The 15,511-nt window shown below is 35.7% G+C and overlaps 1 protein-coding gene across 1 annotated transcript in view; it reads right to left on the bottom strand.

The window, feature by feature from the left end:
* Positions 1 to 7,230: 7,230 nt before the first annotated feature.
* The window catches only part of GPC5 (glypican 5), a 1,453,194-nt gene continuing 1,444,913 nt past the window's right edge, over positions 7,231 to 15,511 (bottom strand). Inside the window, exon 8 of the mRNA XM_005586085.5 lies at positions 7,231 to 11,019. Within this exon, the coding sequence (XP_005586142.3) occupies positions 10,862 to 11,019 (158 nt within the window). The 3' untranslated portion in view covers positions 7,231 to 10,861. The remainder of the gene's footprint in view (positions 11,020 to 15,511) is intronic.

The following is a 15,511-nucleotide window of genomic DNA, read 5'->3' as shown; positions in this document are numbered from 1 at the left end:
CAGCATGATATTTCATGACCCAGAAAACATTGATGATATATTGTTATGCAATACATATGGTTTAAATAGACACAGCATCATATTTTTAAATACTTATGTAAATAGTCATTCTATTTCTCTCATTATCTCTTTATATATCTTCTATAGAGATATCTGTATCTAGATGTATATGTATAAATTTTATGTAGCTGTATTTCTATAAAAAGGTATGATATTTCTTAAAAGTTACAGAATATTAGCTGGGTGCAGTGGCTCATGCCTGTAATCCCAGCACTTTGGGAGGCCGAGGTGGGTGGATCACCTGAGGTCAGGAGTTTGAGAGCAGCCTGACCAACATGGAGAAACCCCATCTCTAGTACAAATACATAATTAGCTGGGCGTGGTGGCGCATGCCTGTAATCCCAGCTACTCGGGAGGCTGAGGCAGGAGAATTGCTTGAACCTGGGAGGTGGAGGTTTCCGTGAGCTGCGGTCGTGCCATTGCACTCCAGCCTGGGCAACAAGAGTGCAAAACTCCATCTCAAAAAAAAAAAAAAAAAAAAAAAGTTACAGAATACTAACAGAGCTAGAAGAATTTTTGGGAATCTTGAGTCTGCTTTACCAATAATTTTAGTGAAAATATTTTATTTTTTATTAGAAAAAATGTTTTTAAATAAAGTTTTATAAAAGGCCTTGTGTTTTAGATAAATCACAAAGGACAACAGGGATGTAAATTGGTCATTGTTCTGTTGGTGTTAATACTTATGAATATACTATCCATTAAATTATTGTCTTTATTATCTTACGGTAGAATTCATCCCTTAGTTACTAAGGTTTCCCATAATATGGACACAATTCACTCGATGTTAACAAAAGGTTTCCCGTAATATGGAGATAATTCCCTCGATGTTTTATATTTCTCTGGTAAGAGAAATATAAAAGCATTTTTTTTTTCTAGGCCCAATGAAGACAAATAGCGAACACTCTCCCTGGATTTTAAGGGAAGAATAAAACTCTAGAAATTAAAGACCACATGTTTCAACTACAGCGGACTTGTCCTTATGTTTTTCAACAGAGTGAAGGAACTGTCCTCTAAAGGAAAGTTGTTTAGAAAGATTTCAAGTATTCATATTTTCTCAATATTTTGAATTACTAGAATATGCTGTAGCACAATAAACTATTTTAAATACAAAGAATTTTCAGTTAAAATAAATATGAAAATGTTCTCTTGATCTTCATGTTTCAAGATACAACCTAATTATAATCTGGTACAGAAATGGGTAAATCTAAAGCTTGCAAGCCAAAATACTAGAGTAGAAAACATTATTAGTAGCAAACAAGAAATGTTTCTGTAACCTTGAAATGTGACATAAAATCTATTTTGATTTTATTTCCTATATTTTCAAAGTAAATTGCTGGCATATTTAAAATTATAATGTATATATTAGATTATGTTATTAAGATATCCTGAATACTTTAGCAAATTGGTCAATCTATTAAGAATCAGACCGTAATACGAAAAGAGATTAACGTTTCTATTAAAACCATTATATTAGAAATTCTGTTAGATTATTTCTACTTTTCGAATCAATATCAAGGTATAGTAATAGTTTACAACCTCTCTCAGTAGCCTCATTTTCCCTTTAAAGTCAGGAGTCTATTCTTTTTTTTTTTAAATTTAAGTTCTGGGATACATGTGCGGGACAGGCAGGTTTGTTACATAGGTAAACGTGTGCCATGGTGGTTTGCTTTACCTATCAACCCATCACCTAGGTATTACGCCCCACGTGCATTAGCTTTTTATCCTGATGCTTTCCCTCCCTCTGTCCCCGTGATAGGCTCCAGTGTGTGCGACTCCCCAGCCTGTGTCCATGTGTTCTCATTGTTTGCTCCCACTTATAAGTGAGAACATGTGGTGTTTGGTTTTTCTGTTCCTGTGTTAGTTTGCTGAGGATAATGGCCTCCAACTCTATCCATGTCCCTGGAAAGGACATGATCTTGTTCCTTTTTATGGCTGCATAGTATTCCATGGAGTATATGTACCACATTTTCTTTATCCAGTCTATCACTGATGGGCATTTGGGCTGATTCCATGTCTTCGCTACTGTGAATAGTGTTGTAATGAACATATGCATAATGTGTCTTTCTAATAGAATGATTTATAATCCTTTGGGTATATACCTAGTAATGGGATTGCTGGGTCAAATGGTATTTCTGGTTCTAGATTTTTGAGGAATCTCCACACTGTCTTCCACAATGTTTCAACTAATTTACATTTCCATCAACAGTGTAAAAGTGTTCCCATTTCTCCATATCCTCTCCAGTATCAGTTGTTTCCTGACTTTTTAATAATCACTGTTCTGACTGGCGTGAGATGGTATCTCATTGTGGTTTTGATTTACATTTCTCTAATGACCAGTGATGTTGAGCTTTTTTTATATATGATGTTTGTTGGCCACATAAATGTCTTCTTTTGAGAAGTGTCTGTTCATTTCCTTTGCCCACTTTTTAATGGGGTGGTTTGGATTTTTTCTTGTAAATTCGTTTAAGTTCATTGAATCTACAAGAGTCTATTCTTAGTCTTTCAAATTGTTGTATTTGCTTGTTTCTATTGGTTTAGTCCCTGTGGCTATGGGGCAATTTCTATTGAATATTAGGATATACAAACATGCAGCTTTTGGTTGCTTTGAAGTAACAATTTGGATTCAATGCAGTGCACATAAAGGTTTTCTTAAAAAAGAAGTTGTTGGTCTTCTAGTGCAAACTAGTTGTGTTACTTTGGGTAATTCACATATCCTTTCTGGATTTTAGTTTTTCTTTTCTGCAAAACATGACAAATACATAATCTTTAAATTTCATGTAGTTTTAAAATAAAATGACTCTTCATGATATTAATCATTTATAACTTGGTGTGAAAGATTTTACCTAAGAGCAAGTTTTGATAAGCTGTCAGCTAATATTTATTTAATACCACAGTGTGCTAATCATCATACATAGACACAATGAGTAATTAAATCTTTCCAACAAACCTGTCAGGGGGTATATAATCATCTTCATTTCATGAATATTTCAGAAAAGTCAAATTGTTGCCTATGGTAACATAACTAGTTCATGAGATATCCGGCATTCAAAACCAGGACTAGTCTTGTTTCCAAGCCCGACTTACTGTTTTACTCATAGCCTCCTATGCAGGTACTGAGGTAGAGATGATGTAGACTTTGGGGGCACTGAACGCTGACTATCACTGAAGGAGAAAAAGCACAAAAATTGGTGACTTGAGGAAAAGGATGAGACTATTTAATTCCCTTGAATTGTCATTTATTCCTTGGTCAGCTTAACTCCAATTCGTTAACAGCCTAATAGCAAGTGGGTGGTGAAATGTTACATTTGTATATTTTTCGTAAGATTGATAAGTGAACTGTTTGTGTTGTATTGCATTGTTCCAGAAGAAATAGTGTTTTAAGAAAAACAGAATTTATACCTAAGCCTGTATAAGTGAGGATTTCTGAAATATATCCTTTATGCATGTCTTTTTGTTGCTTCAGTGGTCACTACATTGTCTTGTGTATAGCAAGATCTTGCTTAATGCTTATCTGTTGGAAATTAGAATAAAAGCCCATATGGAAAAATAGTAACTTGCAGTTTGATAAAAGTTATCTATTTCATCAACCTTCTCAAATTTGAAAGAAAAAGCCTGGAATAACTGACATAAAGGCAAATTTTCTACAAATATAAATATAAGCATCAGTACAGTCATAGCAACAATAAACATGAATATATATATTTTGTGGATAGCTATAGATAAATGTGTACATGTGTCTGTGGATTTACATTCAATCATACCCATACTATAATAGATGTGTAGCCAGAATAGAAGTAAATCAAATTATTCAATATGAATTTATTGCAGTTAACCATCTGTGATGAAATTCTCATGGGATTCTCTTTAATTTTTGTGTAAATGAGGAAAATGCAATACTAAAATTATAAACACACCATATTTATAAGCTGTCCTTTAAATAAGCTGTGATTCTAAGCTTCCATCTGCTTTCTTGCTGAATGACATAGAACATTTGCTTCCTCTGCTGCACTTCTGGTCTTTCTTCATTTTCTGAACGAGCCCCTGCAATACAGAGGCCCAGATAACAGGCTCCTATGCTCTGTCAGCTTGTTCTGCAATAAATCATCAGAGGCAACAACATTTGTTTACACCTATTTAAAAGGGTCTCCTGGGAAAAATCTGTGAGAAGAGAAAGTACTGTCAACTGTTTTGTAACTTCATCTCTTACTTCTACGTCCTTTTATCTTTGTCTTTTATAGGAGTCAGTCTCTGCATTATTTGTTTTTGAATATTATGAGACACCACAACTGAATTAGTGAGGACCCCGAATCTTACCTCCTATAAGACAAGCTAGAACAAATAATAGTGACTAAATATTTAATCGAATGATAGATTTTTTTTTTTGCTCATATTGTCTTATACATTAAACAAAAGCGAAGAATGTTTGCTCTGACGGTTCTTCCCTTTAATCATCGAAAGATATTCCAATAAGTCTTATACAAAAAAGCCCCATCCCTGTATGTAATAAAGAAATTGGAGTTTTAAACCTATGCAGAAGTTGTAATTAAAATTGTATTTTAGGCATTGCTTTTCAAAGTGCCTTTTATATATCAGGAAATGGTAGATTATGTGACATCGAATAAACAAATGTTCTGTCTTACTGCATCAATAATGTTTTCTGTTTTAGCCTAGAAATCTAGAATTCTAAAAATACAGAAGAAAATTTAGGGATTATCTGGCTCAACCACATTATTGTACAAATAAAGAACAGAAGTTCAAAGAGTTACAGGACTTGCTGAAGGTCATACAGCAAATTACTGCTAAAGCCTTTGAAGCTGCATTTGCTGTTCTCTCCAGCATTTTTGGATGCTTGTGAGTCAATGAATGAGCCAATTACCCCATCAGATGGCCACACTAGGGCACCTGGCATATGGAATCTCCTCAGGATCCTCACCCTTATTACTAGAGCTAAATTTGAGATGAAAGACAAATGAAAAATAAAATATCTTAGAAGACTTTTTAGAAAGTGAATGAAACAAGGAAACATTTAAAAATAGCCTGTAAAACCTGCAAGTAGCCTAATCTAACCTAATTGACCTATCAAAAGTTTTCTGAACCCTGGGATACTGAGTGACGAAGTGGAAAAAGGGATTTTGAAGCCTGATTTGTTTTAGAATGCTTACTTTGTCGATTATTGGCAATGTGACCTTAATGACATGATTTTGCCTCGCAGAAATAACCACTTGGGGGTAACTTAGGTGAGATACTGAGCAACGCACTTCTTGTTTACTCATATTTGTTCTTCCCACCGCTCAGGCTGTCCCCTACCCCACAGTATAATAATCACACAGTGATGGAGGCCTAAATACACCAGTCAAGGAGACCTTCAAGCAAGGTTTGGAGGTCTCTAAATTTGTCATTGTAGACACCAGTTCACGTTTGAATACTGGGTCAGAGCTAATATCCTTTTATATTCAATGAAAGAAAGACCACTTACTCCCAATACTTTAAAAAAATAAACTTTCAGTGAATAAGCCTTATAGCCAGGATAAGTCCAGGCAAAATATGAAACATGAAACAGGCAGGATGGGTTCCTTGTGCATTCCAGAGTCCAATGCTTCTCTTCACTTTCCCTTTTCTAAACCCTACTCATTCACTCTCCAACCATCTTCTCTATGCTCTGGATATGGTTTGGTTCTAGGTCCTCACCGAAATCTCATGTTGAATTATAATTCCCAATGTTAGGAAGGGGCCTGGTGGGAGGTGATTGGTTCATGGGGTTCGACTTCCCCCTTGCTGTTCTCTTGATAGTGACTGAGTTCTCACAAGATCAGGTTGTTTGAAAGTGAGTTGCACTTTCCCCTTCACTCTCTCTCCTGCTGCCATGTGAAGATTGTGCCTACTTCCCTTTTGCCTTTTGCCATGATTCTAAGTTTCCTGAGGCCTTCCCAGCCATGCCTCCTGTACAACCTACAGAACCGTGAGTCAGTTAAACCTCCTTTCTTCAAAAATTACCCAGTCTCAGGTAGTTCTTTATAATAGTGTGAAAACAGACTAACATAGCTTTCTTCCCCTATCAAAAGCTTATTGACAGGCAGAATCCATAACTAAATATTCTGGTGTTGTCCCATCCTGGGAACACGTGCTCTTTAACAGAAAGCTCTGTGGGAAGGGAACAAACATGAATCATTATGGCTCAACATGGGCCAGCAGGGTCCTAATAGGTGCTGGATTATCTAGTTCTCTAAGTAACACTGTGAGATAGATACAGTTATCTCAATTTTTACAGACAAGAAAACAGAAAGCAAATAGAGACAATAGCAAGAAAATGTATGTCGGGAATGAGTGTGTAGTGTGTATATGGATGGGACGGCGTTGGTGGGGGGCAGGTCAAGGAGAGGAGTGAGAATGTGCCCTGAGTGAGCAAATCACATCGACTTTGCAAATTGAGTCCTGGAACTCTCTGAACACAATTACGGAGTCACTCTTTCTTGAACATACTATACTGTTCACAGCATTTGTCTTACAGCTGGGCCTTCTTGTTCTTCTTGTTCTTTCTTCTTCTTCTTATGCTAGTGGTCTTGGCTGAGTAATCTCAGGAAAATCAGAGACCTCCCTTTTTTTTCTAAGACCCTTCATTCATTCTAATCTAACGTGTTCAAAGGTGGGTATCAAAACTCATAAAAGTAAGAATTATTACTGCAGTCAATCCCATTCCTTCTGTCTCCAACCAGTTTTGATCCTTAAACGTTCACTGTTCTGTTTTTAATTCTATGGTCTTTCAAATTCTGGTATCTTGTCTTTCACTTTGGTCTTCAGTGTAGTCAAAGTAAAATTTTCAGGGGAAAATAAGAGGTGTGATCTTCTCACAACTTCATGAAGTTGATTCCAATATGACAATTGACAAGTGCAGGAAGGCAAAAGTCTCTTAAATCAGATGTTTCCAAAAAGTAACCTTGGACATCCACTGCTACTCTACTGTCTTCCAAATAAGTTATTGTTTTTGCTACTATGGAAATATAAATTATATTGTGATGAAATTACTCAGTTTTCTCTGTGCAAGGAGGCAGAAAGGATAGCTTAAGAATTATATTTGATTAAATCTCTATTCATAAAATAATTATAACAGTAATTCAGTCACTCTGTAATTTTAGTAAAGGCAAGGAAAGCAGACTTTTGACTTGAGAAATATGTTTTATCTGTATTTTAATCAAAAATGACTTATATACAACAATCTGCATTTAAAGAAAAACTTGATATGTTCAAATTCATACCTAACAACATTAAAAATTATTTCTGAATTTTCATAACCCATGTAATTGTATATGAATGACATTAAAGTTTGCAAACTAAATAAAATAGTGATATAACCTGCTCAACAAATTTCGTCTAGGTTGAATATATTCACTCAAGAAAAAAAATATTTTTATTGTACTTGAAGGATTCTGATGATAGAAACAATATTTTATATGATAGCAAACAATTAGTAACAAATGAATTCAGTCCTTTTCAAAGCATCATTGAGCACTTCAGAAAATCTGAGTGTTGGGAGGAAAGAGTTTATTAACCTCAGTCCTTTATTAGTGAGAAGATAACCATGCAGACATTATTTCGTTGATAAGATATTCCTGAATAAATAGAGGATAAAGGCAAATCTAAGATTTAAAAAATAATATTCTGCCATGCCCTTTTCCTTCCTTCCCTTCTTCCTTCCCTCCCTCCTCCCTTTTTTCCTTCCTTCCTCCTCTCCTCCTTTTCATGTTTTTTCGTGCCATCCTATGGCCAAAGAAATTTTTATACCTTTTTGTTGCACAGGAAATTAAAATAAACTTCATGATTCCATTAGAGATGTAACAGTTGTGTTTTCTTTCTCATTTTCGGCAGTCGATTTATTTTCAGGGCTGATGTGTTTAGAGTGGATTTGAATATATAGGAGGGTAATGAATGGTACTTAAAAAGTCCATGTTTATACTTCTCCTTTTTATTATGTTTCTACACTAATGTGCATTTTGATAATTAGACAATTATTCTATAGCCAATTGTATTTGTTAAATCCTAGTATGGAGACTTAAGTAGTCTCTGAATGATTTTTGTGCTAACCTGTAGTTCTCACTGTTGTTCCAAAACTATATCTTTGAACCAGGAAGGTATACAGTTTATTTAAAGGCATTATACTCACCATCTAACTCTGTTATGATTAGTTGTATGACATTTGTCAAATTCCCTAATATTTATACGCTCAGTTTTCTCATTGGTAAAATGGAAATGTCAAAGTTTTTGGGGAGATTAAATGACACTGTGCATAAAGGCATTTATCATGGTGTCTGTACAAAGGCCAAGTAAATGTTCTGCTTCTAAACCTTTTCTCCCCAATATGCAAAATATCAGACTATGTTTTATGATTACTTAAACTCATATAAAAATAACTCAGGGATGCAAGAATATGGCTCTTTTAAAAATTACACCAGCCTAAAATGTGACTATAAGATGTGTGTGATATTTTTAAATATATACAGTCTGATATAATCTATTAAATAATCTTGGAAAGTAGACACTTTACAACACTTTTATCATTGCTCAAAACTTTCTTAGACCTTATTAATGCAAAACTCGCCAGAAGCAAATTCTGAGCCATATGAAAAATCAGCATTATTGTTTTTATTTGACTGAAAATCAAGTCTAACTTTGAGGGGCGAAGAAAGTCCAGTGAGCTACTCTATCGCATTTGAAAGAGCTTTGTAATTCATAAGGAACTATGTAGATATGAAGTGTCACAGAATGGGAAGTATTAATGGATAAGGATCCTTACTGAGATATTAACAATTTTGCCATAGGCTCTTAAAGAAGTTCTGAAAACCCCTCAGTGTTTGAAGCAGTGTTCTAGCAGCACCATTATTGCTTATATAGTCCCCAAAGTGCCCACCTGCAGATAAACAACACCCATCTGAGCATGTAAAACTTAGGTTTTTTTTTTTAATCATTTCTTCTGTTGACTTCACCGCTCTGCTTTTGTTCATTTCTTACCATATCTGAAATTATCTTTTGTCAGTTAATTTTATCCATATATCTTAGAATGCTAAAGCATGCTCTTCAGTTGGTTTGTCTTAAGAGTTAAACTTCGCTTAAGTTGGGTCTGAAATTTTGCTGTAGCAATCCAATCATGACTTGGGCTGGAGGGCAGCAAATGAGTGCCTTAGTATCACTTTTTCCCAAGACTGATGTAAATGAAGACATGAGGTTGAAGTAAAAAGTTTTCAAAATAGGTTTAAGTTTGTAATTTGTGGAGTGTGTCATGGTGAGTGCAAATGAGTTATTAACCGAATGGATCAGGGAATGTTAGGTGTGAAATGGAAGCCTAGGAAAATGGCATCCAGAACTGACAGGTAGAATTAACACTTCTGGTTGTGAGGCATGTTTGAACGGAGAGTAAAACCTGATTGGGCAGCTTAAAAATGTTGTGATTTAAACGAACCATCCTTAGATCATTTTGTTAACTGAGAACTTAAGAGAGAACAAGGTTTGATGGTATGTTGTTTCCTGATTGGCAGAAATGGATTTTACCTCATTAATGTTTGCAGTTGGCTGTGTCTTGTTTACCTCTTTGTCAGAAGTCATTTCAAATTTGTTTGTTTTTTTATTTGAGGTCAGCAATTCCCTTTTCTATTCTGTGACTGTATTAATTATATTTTCTCTATTGACTGGATATGATACTTATTAATAAAAACTACTCTTTTCCTCAAGTATAGCCATAGACATATCCTATTAGCGTCTATTGAGGCAACTTATCCCAACTGAGAAATTAAGGACTGTTGGTTTGCAGCTCCATTAATGAGCAAATAGGAAAAAATCTAAAGCATTGCATATCATATTTTCTGTACATGTCTGCAGATATTCATAGGAACCTTAGAAATGCATAGGTAGCCAGTTGTTCAACATCAGGCTTTAAAAAGAAGTAGTACATCATATTTTGAAAATGGGTGAAAATATCATTTTTGCCAGAAGAAAATGACAAATATTCTTCAAAATTTTCCACCAAATAATTAACAGCTTTATTGGAGATATTCCTAGAGCAGGCATGTGCTTCCCAACATAGCTAAATCTATGAGGCAAAGAGAGAGGCGGGAGCAGAGGCACAATACCAAAGATGCATTTTGAATATAGTGGAATACAAATCAGACGTCACTAAAATACTGAGCCTTAAGGTTCATCAGTGGCTAAGTTACAGTGGGTCAAAATTATCAAGGTTCTTCAGTGAAATTATGTGAAATGCTTCTCAAGAATCTACCCCATAACTTAGAGACATTCAGACGTTTCCTTCTACAGCTTGCAAAAATGGAAGAGTCTCTTGAATATGCATGCATACTACTTGCCATTGTATGTTTTGATTGATTTCATGATGTTCTAATTTCAGTACTTTAAGAAATACCGAATACTGTTTTCATTGTCTGGCAAATACACTTTCAAATGAAAACATTTTTAATTTAGAAAGGAAGGGGCTTGGAATTGATAATAAAATTACAGATACACTAAATGCTTCTTATTCAAAGTCACTTCTGTGCCCTTCACATCTTCAGATTTAATATATTAGAAGTTAAGAAGGTTTTCAGTTAGATTCAAAAAAGACATATTTTTAAAGTGTGTCATTTAAACGTTGAGTTTTAGGGACTTTATGACTATTTCAACTTGGCTTCTGAGAAGTTAATGTGACATATCTTTTCATAAATATAATTGTTACATTGAAAAAGGATCTCTTATTCCTGGCATATGCAGAGAGAGAAGAAATCGAGACTTCAGTAAGGTATGTCAGGACAGACGAGTTCAGTTACCAAATCCCAGGAAGTAACATCACCACACCTATCAGAGTGAATGTCATAGATTCAGTCGCCGCTGCACATCCTGCTCCCGTTGTGTCTAAAGTACTGCCAGTGTCTGTTTGATGGATTTGCTTTACATCACTGAAGTTCATATCATCTGGCATCCCTGTAGAGGCAAATAAGAAAGCACAGGATGATGCATGACCACTTCACCATAATACGTCTAGAACAACTCTTAAACTCAAAGTGTGGACAGCTTGGCTTTTGGGTAGCATTCTCTGTGTTCGCCTAACTCTAAATGATTAATATGACACAGGTATTCCCGTCCTACTTAAATTGGAGAGTTCAAGCTCTTGGGTGAAAATTCTCAGAAATATTATAAGAGCAAAGTGAAAATATTTTTAGCTTTTAAAAATTTTTGGAACATTTCTGTGCCACTGGTAAGAAAGTAAAGACATTTAATTAATTAATATATCCTGAGGTATGGGATTGTTCTTGTTTCAGAGATGTATCGACTTCAGTAACTGAAAACTTTTCCTGTGAAAATAAAATCCGGTAAGGGAATATAATTGAATAAAATATTTTTTAAAAGTAGAATTTATACAGATCATATTTTACATTAGAATAAAGTAGTCCTAAGATCTCTTTAAAATTTATTTTTATTTTTACTTGACAAATTTTATCTATACTGCTGGGGTACAATGTGATATTTTGACATGTATACCAGGAGGAATGATAAAATCAAGCTGGCTAGCGTATCCATCACCTCACATCCTTAGCATTTTTCTTGTGGAGAGAACATTTGAAATGTACCTTCTTAGCAAGTTGGAAATATACAATACATTATGAATGATAGTTACATGCTGCGCAATGGTCTAAAACATTTCTTCCTCCTGTCTAACTAAACTTTGTACCCTCCACCCACCATCCCCCTCCCTTCCCCACACCCATCCCCTGGCAGCCACCCTTCTACTTTCCCCTTTTATGACTTCAGCTATTTTAGATTCCACATGTAAGTGAGATCAGGGATAGTACCTTTATGGAAATAGAAAATAGCAAAGAATAATAGCAACAAATGTTAAATTTTATCTTTCATACACACACACAACTGTGAGGATGGAGGTGTAGATATCTATCAAAAGATCAAAGAAGTTGTTAATGGGTGGACTGGAGAATGAAGTTAGGGATAAAGTGTTTCATTTAAAAAAAATGCAGGCAAAGTCATAGACCAAGATGCAATCGCATTCTGGTTATTACTTCTGTACGTTATGAAACCTGACAAGTTGAGGAAAAGACTAACCCCTAAATTAACTGGGTTGAAATAATTGCTTTTAAAAGATGTTTACCTTAGTATGATATACTTAGGGAATTACTGATTCATCACTTATTATCTAGTGCCATCAGCATTCTGAGACTGACTGAATTATCTCATGGCATGCCACTATCAGTCACAATTAACAGATTTAAATTCATTGTTACTACAGCCACAAATATTGACATGGTAATTACAGAGAGATTGAAAAAATAAACTTCATATAAGGAAAAGTCAATATTTATGTAATTAGGCCAATACATATATATAATTCAGAAGCTAAGCTCTGCTGCATTCAGAGATGAGAGCATTAAAACGAAGCAAAGCTCTGCTGATCTGACATATTGATTTTACAGTCTGAGCTCTTACATTATTATTCATTGTTTGGGTGCTTGTTTTGCCCTTCTGTGTCATTAGGCAAGATGAATAAACTAGTGATTCCCTGTTTTTTTTTTTAAATAGGGACTAGAGTGGAGTGCGAATATTTTAGTCATGGCTTTATACCTTTTGTTAAGCTTAACAAGAAGCTTTGAGGACTCCAGGCAATTAAAAATATATTTTATTCTAAGATAACTACATAAATTTGAGCTTTACAGGATTTACTTTTCATTTTTAAGCATTGTGAATTTGTGTTTGGATTGAATCCATGAAAAAGGTTTTCTTATGCCATTCTGAGCTTATATTTCATTCATTCATGAGCCAGACACTGATTCAGGTTTAGCGGATGCCATCATGGGTGAAAATATGTAAGTAGAAAGATGTTAAATCTTATGCCTGCAAGCCAGACAATGGCAGGAGAGCTTTTCTGCCTTCAATCAGATGCTATTTTACCATCTTACATTGAGGTGTTACTAATAAATGTAACAGTTCTAAGGAATATGGCCTTTGAGTAATAAGTATTTGAAAAGAATTCAAGATCTTTTCAGGAGCCTGGCAGTCATAGCTGTAGTTACGGATCAAATCACAACCTTGTCATCTGTAAAAAGATATTAGCATGCCAAAAAGTCTAGCTCCATGATTATTTGATGCCATGATTATTTTCATAAAGAAATTTAATTAACCAAGCTTATAAATTATACCAAGTCTTATAAAGACCTATAAAAGAAAAAATTAGTTTTGAGATTTATTGTATTAATACTTTAAAGAAAAACAAAGTAATTTTTGAATACTCTTTTATATGCATAATAGCAACACAAAGGTGTCAATAAATTCATAGTTTTGCTCTTGGTGGCTTATAGTCTGATGGGGAAAGAAAATTGTATTATTAAAAAATAAAGGTAATAGTAATACATAGGTACAGGCCTGGTGATTGGTGCTATGAAATATGGTAGGCTGGGAGCAGTGGCTCACACCTGTAATCTCAGCACTTTGGGAGGCTGAGGCGGGCGGATCACCTGAGGCTGGGAGTATAAGACCAGCCTGATCAACATGGAGAAACAGCGTCTCTACTAAAGATATAAAATTAGCCAGGCGTGGTGGCACATGCCTGCAATCCCAGCTACTTGGGAAGCTGAGGCAGGAGAATCACTTGAACCCAGGAGGCAGAGGTTGCGGTGAGCTGAGATCATGCCATTGCCCTCCAGCCTGGGGAACAAGAGCGAAACTCCATCTCAAAAAAAAAAAAAGAAAGAAGGTAAAGGGATGTAACTTGGTCGGTCAGGGAGTGCTCTGCTAAGGAAGTGGTAAAGTGGATTAATTTATAGATATCTACAGAGCACTTTCTGTGGTGTTAGGTACAGTTCCAAGTACTTCACAAATATTAAGCCATTTAATTTTCACAACAGTTGCATAAAATAGGCACTGATATTATTACCTGTGTTTATAGATGAGAAAACTGAGGCACTGGAAAGTTAAGTGACCACAAGCAGTGGAGCCAAGATCAACTCCAGAAGTCTAGACTCAGTCTATGCTCTGATCACCTGCCTCCCTGATTCCAAGCACATTGCTTGGCACCAGCAAGTCAATACTTAAATTGAGAACAAAAAAGATAAATTACGTTGCCTACAAAGTGCATTAGGAATGTTTTCTCTCCTTGCTTGTCATCTGGGATGGCTGAATAGGTGCTACTTTGGGGTATTAATCAAGTAACCGAACGTATTCAGAGGTAGAATCCATGTGGGCAAGTTAATGATGGCGAATCAGAATGGCCTGATGAATCTGAGAGGACAGCACCTTCTTTTTGTGATTTACACAGAGGTAGGAGAGTGTAGGTATTTTCCTCTATCTCTGTTTCATCTGTCTACGTATTTTAAACATTCTCTTAGTTTCATTAAGGAAAGACAAGTATGTTTAGAAACAGTGTGTTCTACTTTTAATAAAATTGCATGGACAAGAATGTATACATTGTAGGCCGGGCGCGGTGGCTCAAGCCTGTAATCCCAGCACTTTGGGAGGCCGAGACGGGCGGATCACGAGGTCAGGAGATCGAGACCATCCTGGCTAACACGGTGAAACCCCGTCTCTGCTAAAAAATACAAAAAACTAGCTGGGCGCGGTGGCGGGCACCTGTAGTCCCAACTACTCGGGAGGCTGAGGCAGGAGAATGGCGTGAACCCGGGAGGTGGAGCTTGCAGTGAGCTGAGATCCGGCCACTGCACTCCAGCCTGGGCGGCAGAGCCAGACTCTGTCTCAAAAAAAAAAAAAAAAAAAAAAAAGAATGTATACATTGTTAATTTGCTCATTCATTTATAAAATCTATTCACTGCCAGGTCTGTGTCAGGTATTGTGCTGGAGAGTGAATATACAGTATGCACTCACAGCCTTTTCCTGCACACTTAGATGAGTGAAAAAAACCATACACACACACACACACACACACACACACACACACACACACACACACACATATGTATCTCCATCAGGTGTCTTTTTCACCATTCCAATGGTGAGAGTGCGGGACAGATGGAATGCTGGGAGCAGGACTCCAGATCCTATAGATCATTATTTGAATTCAATACTGTTTATCATGAAGTCAAAGTAATTTATTTCTAGAAAATATCCATTTTTAAGGCAGCTATAGTCATGACACCTCAAAAAATATCTATTACATAGAACACTTTTAATGAATATTGTTGAATGAATAAATTGAATAATGACTCATTTACACAAGAACAGGATAAGGTTGATATTATTTTCCCTTATTCTAAAGATTAGGAAGTTTGATAGAATTACTTCCCTTTATTCTCAATATTAAGAACAAGGTGGAGGAAGTAATTTACTCAAGGTAACATAGCTGTGGCAGAATTCCAATTGTGCCCCGTTCAGATGTGGTCCTCATCAATTCCAGAGCCATACTGTTTGCCACTACACTTTCAAAGCATTGAACTTGAGGTCAAATTCCGGCTTT

Source organism: Macaca fascicularis, chromosome 17 (genome assembly GCF_037993035.2).
Source record: "Macaca fascicularis isolate 582-1 chromosome 17, T2T-MFA8v1.1".
NCBI classification, from domain to species: Eukaryota; Metazoa; Chordata; class Mammalia; order Primates; family Cercopithecidae; genus Macaca; species Macaca fascicularis.
Note: the sequence above shows the minus strand (reverse complement) of the source record. Positions and strands in the feature narration are given on the sequence as shown.